Source organism: Neopelma chrysocephalum, unplaced genomic scaffold (assembly GCF_003984885.1).
Source record: "Neopelma chrysocephalum unplaced genomic scaffold, ASM398488v2 Primary Assembly neopelma1_101, whole genome shotgun sequence".
Classification (NCBI taxonomy): domain Eukaryota; kingdom Metazoa; phylum Chordata; class Aves; order Passeriformes; family Pipridae; genus Neopelma; species Neopelma chrysocephalum.
Window position 1 is genome coordinate 844000 of NW_020897764.1, and position 14600 is coordinate 858599.

The 14600-nt window shown below is 41.6% G+C and overlaps 1 protein-coding gene across 3 annotated transcripts in view; it reads left to right on the top strand.

The window, feature by feature from the left end:
• LOC113973438 (meiosis-specific coiled-coil domain-containing protein MEIOC-like) overlaps positions 1 to 11066 on the top strand; it is a 25994-nt gene extending 14928 nt beyond the window's left edge. For all 3 annotated transcript variants that reach the window (XM_027695524.1, XM_027695523.1, XM_027695525.1), the window contains 3 exons: positions 2383 to 2517; positions 2613 to 2793; positions 4301 to 11066. In XM_027695524.1, the coding sequence (XP_027551325.1) occupies positions 2383 to 2517; positions 2613 to 2793; positions 4301 to 4539 (555 nt within the window). In that variant the 3' untranslated portion in view covers positions 4540 to 11066. The remainder of the gene's footprint in view (positions 1 to 2382; positions 2518 to 2612; positions 2794 to 4300) is intronic.
• Positions 11067 to 14600: the final 3534 nt, after the last annotated feature.

Consider the following 14600-nt stretch of genomic DNA (forward strand, 5'->3'; position numbering starts at 1 on the left):
GTTTGGTTGGGTGGGTTTGGTTGGGTGGGTTTGGTTGGGTGGGTTTGTGTTTTGTTTTTTTTACTGTCAGTGTTGTACTTGAGTCTTTCCCTTTTGGTTTCTTATTTTACTAAATCTGTGGGTTTAGTGAAAAAAAAAACCTAAGCAACTTATCCTGTGCAAACCTAGAGTGTCTTGAGTGGATGTGTCCTCTCCCAAAGGAAATTGCACAATTTATATTCTTCTTATTACAGTCACTGTCCTGCCTCAAATGCTCTTGCTAAGAGCTGTTGTCAGGGAGGGATCATGCTGCTGATAAGTGGGAATGATAAAAGAGCAGGAGGTGCTTTCCCAAGAGGAGTCAGATCTCTGAATTCCATGCCAGATATCAGAAATTAAATTGTCAGTAATCCCTGTCCTAATTGTACACTGAGCCTGGCTATTTCTTCCACTTTGGAGAAGACTCCTGGTCTGATAAGGAGACAGGTGTCTGACCAAACTGGACCTCTGGAGAGCACCTTTTTCATTCCCACATCAACTGTGGGACCTTGCTAATGGACTTTTGGAGGTGTAAATAGAACTGCTTGTATTGTTCTCTCATGGGTGCCCCTAAACAAGACTCCTCTCTGCCTGTCTGGTCTTCTAGGAATTCTCTACAAGTGGGAAAGGGCGATGGTGATCCCTGCTCCAGGGTTTTCAGAAACCCTTCTGCTTTCTGTTGTGGCAAAGGAGGCTGTTCCAAACCTGCTCAGGCAGGATTTGTGTCAATTAAGTCATTTGGGAAGACCAAATCATAGTTTTTATGTCTTATTTTTTATTTCATGATTAAAAGAAGTCTGTTTATCCTCATACCACATGCTTGATAATCAAAGGGATTTAACTGACTTGCTTGTTCTGGTCTGTTCCATGAGATCCAGTTTTATCCTAATGATCTGCTTGGGGTTTCTCAGTCCTTTTTGTAGTTACACACTCTGCCTGCAGACACCTTTATTTTACCAGTTGTCTCTTTGGGGTTGCCTGCAGTATTAAATGTGCAGATCAATTAGTTAATTACTTATTAGCTGTGATTCTTAAATACCTGGTGGTGTTGTATGAATCCATGGCTCTTTTCCCATCTGCTTTTTTTTCTGGATGCCTTTCAGGCTTCTCAGATGAGAGGAGGTGGAATCAGTGAGCTCTTGTAATTCATGTTAGGTGGGGGCAGAGGCTAAATAATATGGAAGTGTCAGTAAAGCAAAAAGCAAAGGACTTGAGCACATATTTGCAGTAGGAATGTACATAGTGGGAATGTGGACTTAACCTTGCCTTGAACTGCAGGGTGGCACCTGGGCCCTCTCTCCTGTGTCCACTGTACACTGAAGAAGGAATGAGACAGGGAATCTGCTGTGGTTGTATCTGTTCTTACTCCAAGTGTAAAAAATTACTCTCCAAAAATAGGTTTGGTGATGTTTAGTCATTGTCTGTGTTACAGAAGTGGTTTGCCCAATGTCTTTCTCAATAGGGAGTTTGGCAGCTGTATTAATAATTTTTTGGAGCCGATATAAGTTTGTTAAATCTGACTTAATCCTGATGAACTTCAGATAGAATTTATGCTGCTGTGATCACCTGTTCCTTTGTTTTAATAATCACAGTATGTGACATTTGAGAGGTGCAGTGAGAGCCACTGAGTTTAAATTCATAGAATTGCAGAATCAATAAGATTGGAAAAGATCATCAAGTCCAACCATCAACCACGTTCACAACTAAACCACGTCCTCAAGTGCCTGTTCCTTGGGTGCTGCACAAGAATTTCTTTGCCTGGGTCTGTGTCCAAAGTTGGTTAAATAAAGTTGTACAGGTTTGGCTCTCACTTCCCAGGAAAGCACATATCCAGCTCAAATAACACCTCTGTGGCCTGAACTCCCTGCCACTGAGCATTGTACTCTGAGGGAGAGCTGGATTAGGGAGATATTCCTGCGAGGAAGCTGGAGAGGGACTTTTGACAAGGGATGGAGTGATGGGACAAGGGGTAATGGCTTTAAACCAAAAGAGGGCAGGGTTAGATTAGATTTAGGAAGAAATTCTTGGCTGTGAGGGTGAGGAGGCCCTGGCACAGGTTGCCCAGAGAAGCTGTGGCTGCTCCATCCCTGGAAGTGTCCAAGGCCAGGTTGGAGCAACCTGGGATAGTGGAAGGTGTCCCTGCCCATGGCAGGGCGTGGAACTGGATAATCATTAAGATCCCTTCCAACCCAAACCATTCTAGGATTCTAGGATACTTAAAAACATTTTCCAGTCAATGCAATCAAAAGCAAAGATGGGAAGTGCACTTCCAATGCCCCTGATAATTCTAAACACCCCCCAAAATGGATTGTCATGCTGTACTAATTTCAAACATTTACACTTAGTATTCATTTTTCCTTTCAGACCGAAGCTGACCTTGCAAGACACTTCCCAGGAAAGTGCACATCCAGCTCCAACACCACCCCTGTGTCCCGACTCCCTGCCAACCCATCCCGGGTGGATCGTTTGATCGTCGACCAGTCGCGGGAACAAGCCAGGGTAGGAGCTGCAATTCTTGCGCTTCTTTGGAGGGGATATATTTAAGGGAGACCGTTTTATAAATATATAAATTTGTTTTTGGCGTTTCCCGGCAGGTGGTGACGTTGATAGGAACGATGGAAAGGCTTCGTGGTGCCCCCGTGCACAGGAACATATCCACGACCTTGGAACACCACCTGGAAGCCATCCATGGAACAAAGGCCCGTCGGAAGGACGAGATTGTCAATGCTGCTAATCCCCAGAGGCAAGGAGTGCCACGCTCCAGCCACGAGAAAGGTACCTGCTCCTCATCCCTGGAGTCCAAAAAAAAAAAAAAAGCTTTGGCAGAGGTTTAATTGTGAATATACTCAATTTTAAAATATGTCAGTTTGGAATATGCAGCAATTCTCGCCACTCCAGCAAAAGAAAGTTTGTAAATGCACACTTGTTACTTTTTAAGTTACTTTGAGATCTATTGCATTTTTTTTTGATTTTTCTGTTGTTAGTTTAAACACTTCGAAACATTTTCCTCTTGACTAAGAGAACTGTAAAAACTATTCAGTGATATTATACAACCATGAGTCACTGTCCTGAAAGTAAAAATATACTTGTTTTTAAGCAAGTAAAACTAATTAAAAAAATAAATTTGCCGGGGTTGTGTTAATTAATTATGTCTGTCTACCTTACCTAAATCATGAATACACCATAAATTACGTTCCAAATTCTGTTGAAGTAAAGCCAGAGGAACCTGTAGCAGCAGTAGAGGTGAAACATGTAGGAATTTAGGGTTTGGGGGGGTAAAGATAATTTTATTTTTCTTCAGAAAATGATTTCCAAAGAGGGGTTGCACTTCCTGCTGCTGCAGTGGGGAGGACAGAGAGGTTCCTTTCAGCTTCCAGCAAAGGACAGTTTTTCCTTGTTGGAAGGGAAAGATAAACTGTAAAGAGAGTCAAAATGTTTTTCTTTTGCAATTCAGGTGTCAAGCATGATGTCAAATCCTTAAAATAATAGTCCTGTGTGCAAACTGAGTCCTGAAATAACTCCTAAGATTGTGTCATGTGCCATTAACCCCCAGCATAAGTCAGGAGTAGTAGAAGGAAGGTTCTTGGCCAGGCATGAGAAGTAGGACACAGTGGTTACATGGATGATTATGGTTAGATTTATTGCCAATACAGTCCCTAAATAACAGCTCTATCACCTGTTACAGTGGATTGTTGTATCATCAAGTCCTGGTCCCTCTTGTTGAGTCACAAATTTTGAGACTCCCTCACTTCCTAAACTTCCCAGAGAAGCCCAAGCGCAGCTTGATCCACTTAGTCCCAGATTTAGTCAACAATCGGTGTCTAAAGAGTTAAAATATCAACAGTTTTGGATAGAAACGCGCAGGTTTAGTGTCTGGCCTTGCAGAACTCCCAGTTACAAAGCAACAAATCACCTGTGGAGCTACTTTAGGATTTTATCTCCGCATTTGACCGGATCTCAGCGCTTTTATTGACCCATCCCAAAGTGAGTGTTCCCTGTCTTTGGGACGGTCCTTCCCTGCCGGGGTGGGGGGGATCCCTCCAGAAACTGCCTGCAACCACCCAGCTGGCCCAGTCTCCACCAGCACTTTTTGCACAGACACGATGAGTGTGAGGTTTTGTTGTTGTCCTTTGCCAGAGAGGACCCGCAACCGATGGGGTTCAACCAACGCATCTCAGCTGTTTCTTGACTTTACTCAAGGAGATGAGCCCAACCATTTTTTTTTTTTTTTTAACATTTCCAGGCTTGCACGCTGATTTTTAAGATGGTTTTTCTGTTGCAGATGTCCTGGCTCTGGCAGCTGCCATCAGGGCTCTGGCCGGTGCCACGCGCCGGGCTCGCACCGCGCTCTGGTGCGCGGCACAGATGACTTTGCCGAAGAAAAACCCTCCGGGTGGGCCAAAGGAACAAGGAGCCATTCAAAGGGCATTGCAGGAGCTTTCTCCTCCAGGCACGAGCACACAAGAAAACAGCAGCGTGGAGCAAGGAAAGCCCGAGGAACCCGCGAGGATCGTGGAATAACGGGGGAATAACAGCGGTGACAAAAGGGGGGGAGAGGCTGAGGATGGGGAGGGAAGGACTCGGGGTCCTGCACAGCACCTTGGGAGGGGGTTTGGATGGGATGTGAGAAAGCAAATGGGTTAAATCATGTGCCTGGTCAGTGCTGCAGTTCTTTTACTGTGATTCTGGTGTTGGGAGACGCTTCTTGTTACAGTGTTAATGCAGTTTTAATATCGCTGGTGTTGCAGTAAGAATTTTGATGATAAGGGGAACCAAACAATAACTGAGCATTCCCTTGTGTGCTTTTCCAAAACTCTGCAAGAAACCAGAGAGTGTGGTAGAACTTAATTCTCCATTTTTTTTTTCTTGTTAATGAGATAATTTAGCACATTTAAAGGTACTTAATAATTATTCAGGGCTTTGTGGGGTTTTTTTGCACCATCATATAGTTCTTTTAAGAGCCAAAGTGATCACTGAGTAGTTTGCATCCCATCAGTCCGCCAGGAGCCAATCCACACTCCTGTGTTTTTGGGAATCAGGTCGTCCAGGTTATCACTAATCTTGACAAGAGTAATCAGTGTTTAACGTTGGTTGTGTGAGATGCTTCAGTGGTTATGCTGCCAGTTCAGTTTCTGGCAAAACCAGTGTGAACTGAGCTTTCCCACAGCACAATCCGCTTCAATATTTCCATTAAAAAAGGATTTTGTAGCTTTGCAGTGTGTACTGCATTGGAGTACACGTCAGCAGGTGATAGAAAACTGTCACTCAGGATTAGAAATGAGATTTATTGGTTCCTCAGTGGATTAAAAACCAGTAACTATATAACATAGTATGCACTTATATTAATAACAAACAATAATTTTTTAATTAAGTTCATGGTACTATAATTTTTTTCAGACACATTCCGTATTTATTTTAATGTGTTCATTGAATGTTTATTTAAAATTCTATTTTAGTAATATAAAGTTTAAATATTTTGCCAAATCTTCTGAATAATCAGATCTAACGATTTACTCAGGAACTCTGTATATTATTATATAAATATACACGTGGTATTTAGGGATTTTTTTTTTTTTTTGGTGAAGGGATGTTTGCAAAATATTTACACAGAGCTAACTATGTACTAGGTTACCAAAGCTGTTTAACTGATTATTTTTTGGTGTGGAAGACTTAATATATTTAATTGCTGTTAACTTAGTCTCTGTTCTGTGGTTTAGACAATCAGAGTATGGATGTTCAGGGTGAGAATCAGCAAAGAGTGAGTAATTCCAGGTGTGTTCTTAGGGCATTTAGGAATATTTTAATGCTTTAACTTACTGTTACACTGTCTCTTAACATGTACTAATAATCAATTAAGGCTCTTAAGTATCAGTATATATGGTTTGGAGAGCGGTTCTTATTTTAAAATTGAATTAAGTTGGTGGTACAAGTGAAGTTTGAAAGGCAGAAATGAAGATTTTTATGTTGCATAGTGTTCAGTGTGGAATTTGACGTTTTGTGGACGATTAGAGAGCTGTTTCCATATCTATGTACTTGCAAAACGTTCCAAATGTGTAGTTTTGGCTCCGTGGATGTTCCTAGAGCAGATTTTGTCTCAACGGTGCCATCCTTAAAACTCTATTGAGGCAGTAGCATGGAAACTTGTAGCAAAAATTCACACATTGTAATCCACTGAGCAAAGTTTAAAAGCAAAAGTAGGTAGAAATCAGATTATTAGTGTAGCAAGATTTTTGTTGGTTTTTTTTTTTACCTCTACAGAAAGTGAATTCAACTTAAAAGAACATTTTTTTCAGCCTTAGCCTAAAAAACAGGTAACAGTTACTTGAGTGTGAGTGTTTTCTCTGTGTGCACATGCAGTTTATTTGCACAGACTAATATAACAAGGTCAGATTTGTGTTTGTGAAACTAAATAACCCACAGCTGACAAGTGGAGCTCGCAGTATTTCAGTTCATGGATGAATCTGTGGTTTAATTACCATTAACTGTGGTGACAGGAAATCAGGCTTTGCGAGCCTGGATCAGCTTTTTCTGTTTACAGAACACTTGTAGGGTGGTTTTGTGGTGAATGTATAGGGCATAGTGGGTCCTTATTGTATTATTAGTGTTAATTAATGTTGTGAAGGAACGTGGTCTTAATTGGTTCATCGTTAATGTGCCTTTAACAATCTCATTTTCCCGAAATAAACAGCTTCTTTTTTCAATTACAATTTAAAAACACCTTTTAAAGGGATCCAGCGTGGCTGCACTGGACTCCAATTAACACCCACTGTTAATTATGGTAATTGCACTCATTAGACCGGCCAGTCTGGGGCTCTTTAAGTGGCTGTGGAATGTTGTCACCCCGGGTCTCGTGTCAGATGTTCCTTGTCATGCCCTACAGTTCCCCCCCAGCTCCACACGCTCGGATTTCACTTTGCCTCGCTCTGTTTTCTTCAGAAAAACTCCAGGTCTTCCCTAAAAATGATTTTTTTGTGCCCATTTCTTTAACTGATTTGATAATGGGCAGCATCAGACCCAGACTTGCCTTCAGTTCTCATGTCAGAACGCTTCAGTTCTGCTGCTTTATTATTCCCCCTTTTGTATTTTAGGGAGAAAACCCACTGTGTTTTGTGAAACAACACCTGGAGCTGCAGCAGCTCTTGTTGTTCATGACATTATTTTTGCTGCCTGGTGGTTGATTTTTCATCAAGGTACAAATTCTGTAAGTCTTGCACTGAATTTTTTTGGTATGAATAAGTACAAGTGTAATGCTTGTGGTTTTAGGTGCTAATTGTTACTGACTTCAGGGGAAGCAGAGTTGAGGGTTTAGGTCACACTTAAGCCAGAGAGCTGGTTTTGGTTTGGAGGTTTTTTTTGGAGGAAAAAGAAAAAATCCTCCTTTCCCTCCCCATTTTGAGAAGCAATCAGGTAAAACTCAGTTTATTCCCTTTTCCATTTCCACCTACCCCTCCCTTCTCAGCTTTTTGGAGATTTAATTCTTTGGGTTTTTCTCCTGTTTTGATTTATACAGTTTAAACTTTTGGATGAGGTGAAGAGTTGCAGCCAGCCCTGGGAGCAGTGATTGCTCCAGTTTAAGCAAAAAGGGTTCTTAGAGTCCCTTCTTAAGTCAGGACTGTGATCAGGGTGTGATTTGATAGTTCATAGCGAATCTTTAATGCTTTAAAAATCCCAAATCGATAGTCCTGTACAACACAGACTTAATAATTGTGATTATTTATTTATTTATAAATAACTGGAGGCTTCTGATGATCCAACCTTATTAATTCCCAGAAGAGAGGCCACAGCAGGGGAAGAACTCTGGGTTTTTTTTTTTCTGGTTATGGGGTTTGTATCTCTGTTTTTCTTCTGTACCCACGGTGTCCCTCTGGCAGTTAAATTACTTTGATGGTGTTTTTAGAAAGTAAAACCCAGAAATTGGTATTAATTTGTTATTTTCATTAGAGCAGCATGAATGGGAGTTATTTAAGTTCATGATGCTTGTCTTGCTTTGGCCTTTTCAGGAGTGTGTGAGACTTAGTTCCCAAACTGCTGCTGTTGGATATTTTTTTTTTTCCTTCCACACTGAATATTCTTTGCTGGTGGTATTTACAACCACTACCAATCCTTTTTGTCTGTACCTGGACAGGTGTAAGTTGGGAATTATTTGCCTTTTGGCTTGGAAATTGCTGCTCTAGTTCATAATAAGTCTCTTATGATTGTTCCTGGCACCTTTTTTCCTTTGGTGAAATAAATGGTTTGAGATGGAGATTATGCAAGTGGGAGGCTTTGCTGAGGTAGTTGCCTTTTCAGAGAAAAGTGTGGGGATACTCCAGGTTTTTGTGGGAAGCTCCCTGGCTTTCCTGTGCGCTTTTCCAGAGGTGCCATGAGCACAACAACTTCCTGGGACTGCGTTTGATCTGCAACCCTGGCCACCTCCCTCTCTGTTTGGGGATACAAAGGGGGAAAAGGGGAGCTCCAAGAAGGAAGGAAACACTGGGAATCTTAATTCCAGTGGGGAGGGTCACTCCCCTGTGTGACTCCCGTGGCCAGAAGGGTGCGAGGGGCCGGGAATCTGTCTTTGCTTAAAGCAGGATTCCCTTTTCCCATGTGCTGCATGGGGCAGAGTTGGCTCGTTCCTGTCCCGCTCTGGAAGTCATCCTTCCACCCATGTGTGTTTTAATCATGTGGAATTAAGCTGTGTCCCAGCCTGAGGGACTGGGAGAGGGCTTGGGAACGGCAGGTCCAAGCCAAGGGGTCTGGTGTTCCCTCTGGGATCGGGATCATCACCTCTCCCAGCTGCTTCTGGCAGGGGAGAGAACGAGGTAGGATTTAAGCTCAGCTTTTCTAGGCTTAGCACTCCTTGCCTTTTGTCACTTTCTGAGCACAAAACCTGTTTGTTTGGGGGTTAAATCTGTTCTTCCTCCAGTGACAGCACCCAGCTTTGCTCAGTGGGATGCTCACAGATATGACTCAATGACTTCATAAGTCAGAGCTCTAATTCTGTAGGAAGCTGGATTTTTTTTGTTTTTTGTTTAAATGCTGCAAAGATTATGCAACAAACAGACCTTAAGCCTGTATGTCTATTTTTTTAAAGCTCTATTTTTACCTGCTCTGGAAGCTGGTGGGGTTTTTTTTGGTCCCTTTGTTTGGGAGCTGCAATGTCAAAATGCTGCACGTTGGCACAACCCAAAGCAGTGGGTTTGGGGATTTTGTTCTTTATATTTTTTATTTCTTTGGCGTGTTTGCAGCTGTAAAACGAATTTTTTAATTCTTCATGGCCACTGTCTTCTCCAGCTTTATTTATCTTTCCTAGCAGAGTCATTAAAATGGAAGGACTTGAGTTGCTGATGGTTTAACTCTTCATGTTTGTTGTGTTGAACAGGGGAAGGGAGCACTTCACATCAGTCAATATGAGGGCAGTTGACTTTGGAATGTATATTTTAATTGTAATTTTTAGATATTTAGGCTGAGCATGGTCCTGCTTCCATTGGAGCCACAGCTTTAAGAGATTTCTGTCCTGGTCTGGCTTTGCTGCTTCACTGGTTGAACCTCTTTGCAAACCCCAGCTTAGCAATTCACCTTCAACATTTGTTATCCAGAAACTCTGGAAGGATGAGTTCCCAGCCTTTTTTTTTTTTTTTATGAGCTTTCTCACTCCTTGGAATTAGCCAGGATAATATTGCTTTCTCTTAAAGCTGAGGAATGGACCTACTGCAGAAATTGGGGCCAAACTGGGGGATTTCTGGGAATTTTTGCACCTTGTTTTATCCTGTCCTGCTTCGAGGGAAACAGAGCCTGAACCATGTTAAGACTTTGGTTTATTTATCCATGGTGGTCACCAGCACTTTTTTGATTTGTGGAACTTGAGATGTCTGATTTTTATCTATTGTTTTTTTTTTTTGGTAGGTACTGATTTGTAATTTTTTTTCAATAAAATAACAACTTTGCCAATCAATTTCCTGAGCTATATGGAGTGAAAAGTCCTTATTTTTCTTCATTAGCAATACTGTAATCAAAGGTGCAAAAAAAAAAAAAAGTGTTTTGATGTGTCTGTGCTGTTAGAGATTGAAAAATGTATCAGGTTAGGAGCAACTTTTAAACCAGTTGAGGAACTGGAGCTATAAATCTTCTTTGTTTGTTGCCAAATGGGCTTTAAAAAGGAAAATATCTGCATATAGTGTATTACAAGAGCTTGTTAGAGAGAATAAATCAAAGATCATTGCCAGACAAAGATTGCTTCACATTTTTTTACTGTATGAAATACAAGTTGTTTATGCACAGTAATAATAAGCATAGTTTTTTTCACAGAATGAGGCTATTTCCAGTATATAGATGGGAAAAATAAGTTTCCTTTTATTTTTTATGATAGATATACAAAGATTAATAGTGTCTATATTTTAATAAACTGTTTGGTGTCCGAAGTGTATCTTTTACATGTCTGTTGGTCCAACTCATTTGTTTAAAAAAGCCAATTTTACACTGCTGGTGAAATGTTCCTGAAGGAGATTTTTTGGATTGATCCACTCGGTTGGCCCAACAGAAAGATGTCAAATTATAATTTAGCTTTAAAAAATTGCTTAATCAGTTTAAGCTTCTTTAAGTATTTCTGTAAAACAACTGTGGATGTTTGAACGCTGCAAAAATCTTACTTCTACCTCTTGTGTAACATCCTTAAAAAATAATCCTTCACAGATGTACTTTGGTATCACAGGGTGTTGGTTCACCTTAATTTGGGAATTTCATCTGCTTTTCCTTTTTTTTTGGGATTTGTTTCCCTCATGGAACACCGGGATGCCTTGTTATGTCCACCTGTGTTAAGGAGCTTCAGCAAACTGTGCATGTTCACGTGGTTTTTATTAAAGGCCCAAGGGTCAAAAGACATGATTAAGTTTGTGTTACGTGTGTGAAAGTCTCAGAAATTGGAGAATTCTGTAATAATAAATCATGGCCAGCATAATTTTTCTGGTTTGTTTTTTGTCATATGTGATCTGATCCTTCTTTTATTTAAATAATCACCTGTGTTGTGTGTGTGTCCCTAATAAACAGTGACAGCTTTAGTTCAACCCTCACTATTTCTCAGCTGCTTTTCTCCCCAGGAGATGAATTCGAGTTGGTGATTCTGCCTTGTTGCGTGTTCAGTTCCAAAAATGACAGTTCTTTGTGTTTTATGTGACTGATTTGATTCCTTTAATTCTGCAGAAGAAGAAAGTGGTGGTTTTGGTTGGCAGTGTTCAAACTTGGGGCTGAGGAACCTCTTTTACTCTGGATGTGAGGGCACACAGAAAATGTGGATTTGCATCAAGTAGTTGAGAATAAAGTCCTTTAGTGAGGACTTCATGGAGTGTTACTGGGGGGAATCAGGAATTGTTGGAATGACCTGTTGGAGCAGGTCCAGAGGAGACCAAGGAGATGCTCCCAGGACTGGATCCAGGCTGGGAGAGCTGGGGGGGTTCCCCTGGAGAAGAGACGGATCCAGGGAGACCTGAGAGCGCCTTGCAGGGCCTAAAGGGGCTCCAGGAGAGCTGGAGAGGGTCTTGGGACAAGGGATGGAGGGACAGGACACAAGGAATGGCTTCAAACTGTCAGAGAGCAGGGTTAGATGGGATATTGGGAATGAATTCTTCCCTGTGAGGGTGGTGATACCCTGGCACAGGTTTCCCAGAGAAGCTGTGGCTGCCCCTGGAAGTGTCTAAGGCCAGGTTGGACAGGGCTTGGAACAACCTGGGCTAGTTGGAGGTGTCCCTGCCCATGGCAGGGTGTGGAAGGAGATGATCTTTAAGTTCTCTTCCAACCCAACCCATTCTGGGATTCTATAATTCCTTTATGAGCCTTGCAAACCACTGACAGGCAGAACTCCATTCCCTTCTCCCTTGCTCAATGAGGTGAATTTGGGCAAATTTCAATTACATGGAAACCCTTTATAGTGTGGATTTGTGTGTAATACCATTTTATTCACTTTATATCCTCGAAGGAGGTTCCTCTGGTGACACAGATCCGCAGTGCCAGCCTGGCAGGTGGCAGGGGCTGGGATTGCACTTGTTTTCCAGGACCAGATGGAGCACAAACTGCCAATCCCTGTTGTTACTTACATTGTCCATGGAATTAATCCCATCCTGCACAGTTTGTGAACGTGTTTCTGGGCACAAGTCAAGCACTGCACAGGTGATACCAGGATTTGGCCTGATTTTCCCATGGGGTTGAGTGTGACATTTCAAACCTCACAGGGGGAAAAACTTTACTTGGTTTAGAGTTTAAATTTCTAACAAGAATTTACACTCTTGTTTTTCATTAGTGGAAAACACGAAAATGTTCATGGTGCTTTAAATAACTTAAAGGTGTAATTTCTATATTCAGCTGACCTATACATGTCCAATACCTCAAACTACCTATTCTGAGCAGGTTTCTATTGTTGTTGCTGTTTAGACACGGGTTTTATAAATTAATTTTGGAGACACTGCAAGAAGCCTCCTCTCTTTTTCCTCCTTTTCCACAGAAAAGGGGATTTCCAAAGCAAGATGAGTAGAGAAACATCCCCCTGCTGACTGGTGTCTCTGCTCTTATTTAACTGCTGCTTGGTTGCTTTGGTACTGGTTCCAAAACACCTGTAATGGAATAGTTGCAACTATTTTAGTTGAACTATGCTGGCAACCTGCCTGTGGAGATACTTTGGAAAACAGTCCCAGGGAAAGGTTTTCCTGACAAATTAGTCTGATAATGATTGGTATCTTATGTTGATTTTTTTTTTAAATAATGTTAATTGAAAGCAATTTAAATACGCATTTGTTTGATAGGCTGCTGTCTGGTAAGCTGTGAAATTTGGTTGTGCTGTTCTGATTTGAATAATAATCCCATATAAAGATGAAAACACCATCTTTTCACAGTGCAAAATCACTCCAGTTTCTGAGGAGACCTCTGATTTGGAGCTGAGGAATCACGTTATTTAGGTACATATATTTATATATATATATATAGCTTAAGAGTGTTGGGTTGCAAAAGATGCACAGTGAATTTGGATAAATAAGAAAAAGTAGTTTCTGCTATTGCTTGTGGGACAGAATTCCCAGATCCTTGTGCCTTGGCTAAGTCATTACTGAAGGAGCTGTGTGGGCATTCTGACTTTGAGAGAATTTATGACATAAAGCTTTAACTTTGCTGATAAACTGTTAGTTTGAGGAATGTAGATGAGTCTTGGAGCTATGAGAAGTTGCTTGATTGTATCATAGGATGGTTTGGGTTGGAAGGGACCTTAAAGATCATCCAGTCCCACCCCCTGCCATGGGCAGAGACACTTTCCACTATCCCAGGTTGCTCCAACCTGGCCTTGGACACTTCCAGGGATCCAGGGGCAGCCACAGCTTCTCTGGGCAACCTGTGCCAGGGCCTCCCCACCCTCACAGGGAGGAATTTCTTCCTCGTGTCTGATCTAAACCTGCCTTATGTCAATTTAAATTTATTCCCCTTTGTCCCATCAGTCCATGCCCTTGTAAAAAGTCCCTCTCTCAGATCTTATCCCCTGTGCTTATCCATGAACAGCCCTTGGGAATGGTGTCCTCTATTGTTTATGCTACTGTTGCTGCCCAAACAGTTCAGAGTTAGTCCAGCTCAGCTGAGACCACTATTAAGCAGGAGAGAATTATTTTCCCTCTGTTCAGCAGGGGCATAATTTATCAGTAAGTGAAGTTACATTCCATTTTAAACAGAAACACTTCAAAACTCAGTCCAATTATTCAGAACTGTGCAGAAGAGCTGGGGATGGGGAGGTGTGTGAGTGAAGGCTTTCCTGGGTGCTTAATTACCTTGTAAATTATTGACCTGGGCTCCAGCTCAGGAGAATTTAAGGACTGAGTTCTGTTGTGATCTGAAAAGAAATTGCTTTCCTAGGATTAAAAATCCTTTGTGCAGACACTTTGGGTGTGGATGTGCATCCTGTTGGGACAGAATCACACTAAACCTCTGTAATGCCACTGACTACAACCAATAATTGTACAGATAATTATATAAATATCATTAAAAGAATAAGTCCCTTTCAGAAGAGCACACTTGAATAAACACTTTGGTCCTTGCTCCTTCTTTCCTGATGGACCTTTGCTGCCTTCCAGAGGGTAATAAAAAAAAATCCCAAACTAATTATTTATACCTTGAAACAATATAAAAATAATTCAAGGTAATTTTCATACAAATAAAATATTTAAGATAGCTTTTTTTATAAAAATAACCTGGTTGTCACCCTTTGATCTAAATCTTCCCTGTTGTATCAGCTCTTTATAACCACTTTTCTTAATCCAGAGCTGAGAATGCCACGTGTGTGTCTGACTCAGCCCTTGACACAGGCTGGATTGCACTTGGATAACTCACAGTTGGAAGAATTTGGAGGTTAAACATCAGTATTGGCTTCTCCAGCATGGCCAAAGTGAGTAATGCACATGCACTCCATTAGGAATTCCCTGGAAAGCAGGGCTGGCCTCACCCAATAATAATGTGGCCACGGAAGCTTTATTTTTTGGCAAAGCATTCGTTGTCCTGGGGCAGGGAGGGTGCCCAGGAAGAGGGGCAGTGGTGTCTCTGCCCGTGGTGATGTGGGAGGTGGGTGAACTGGAGGGGCA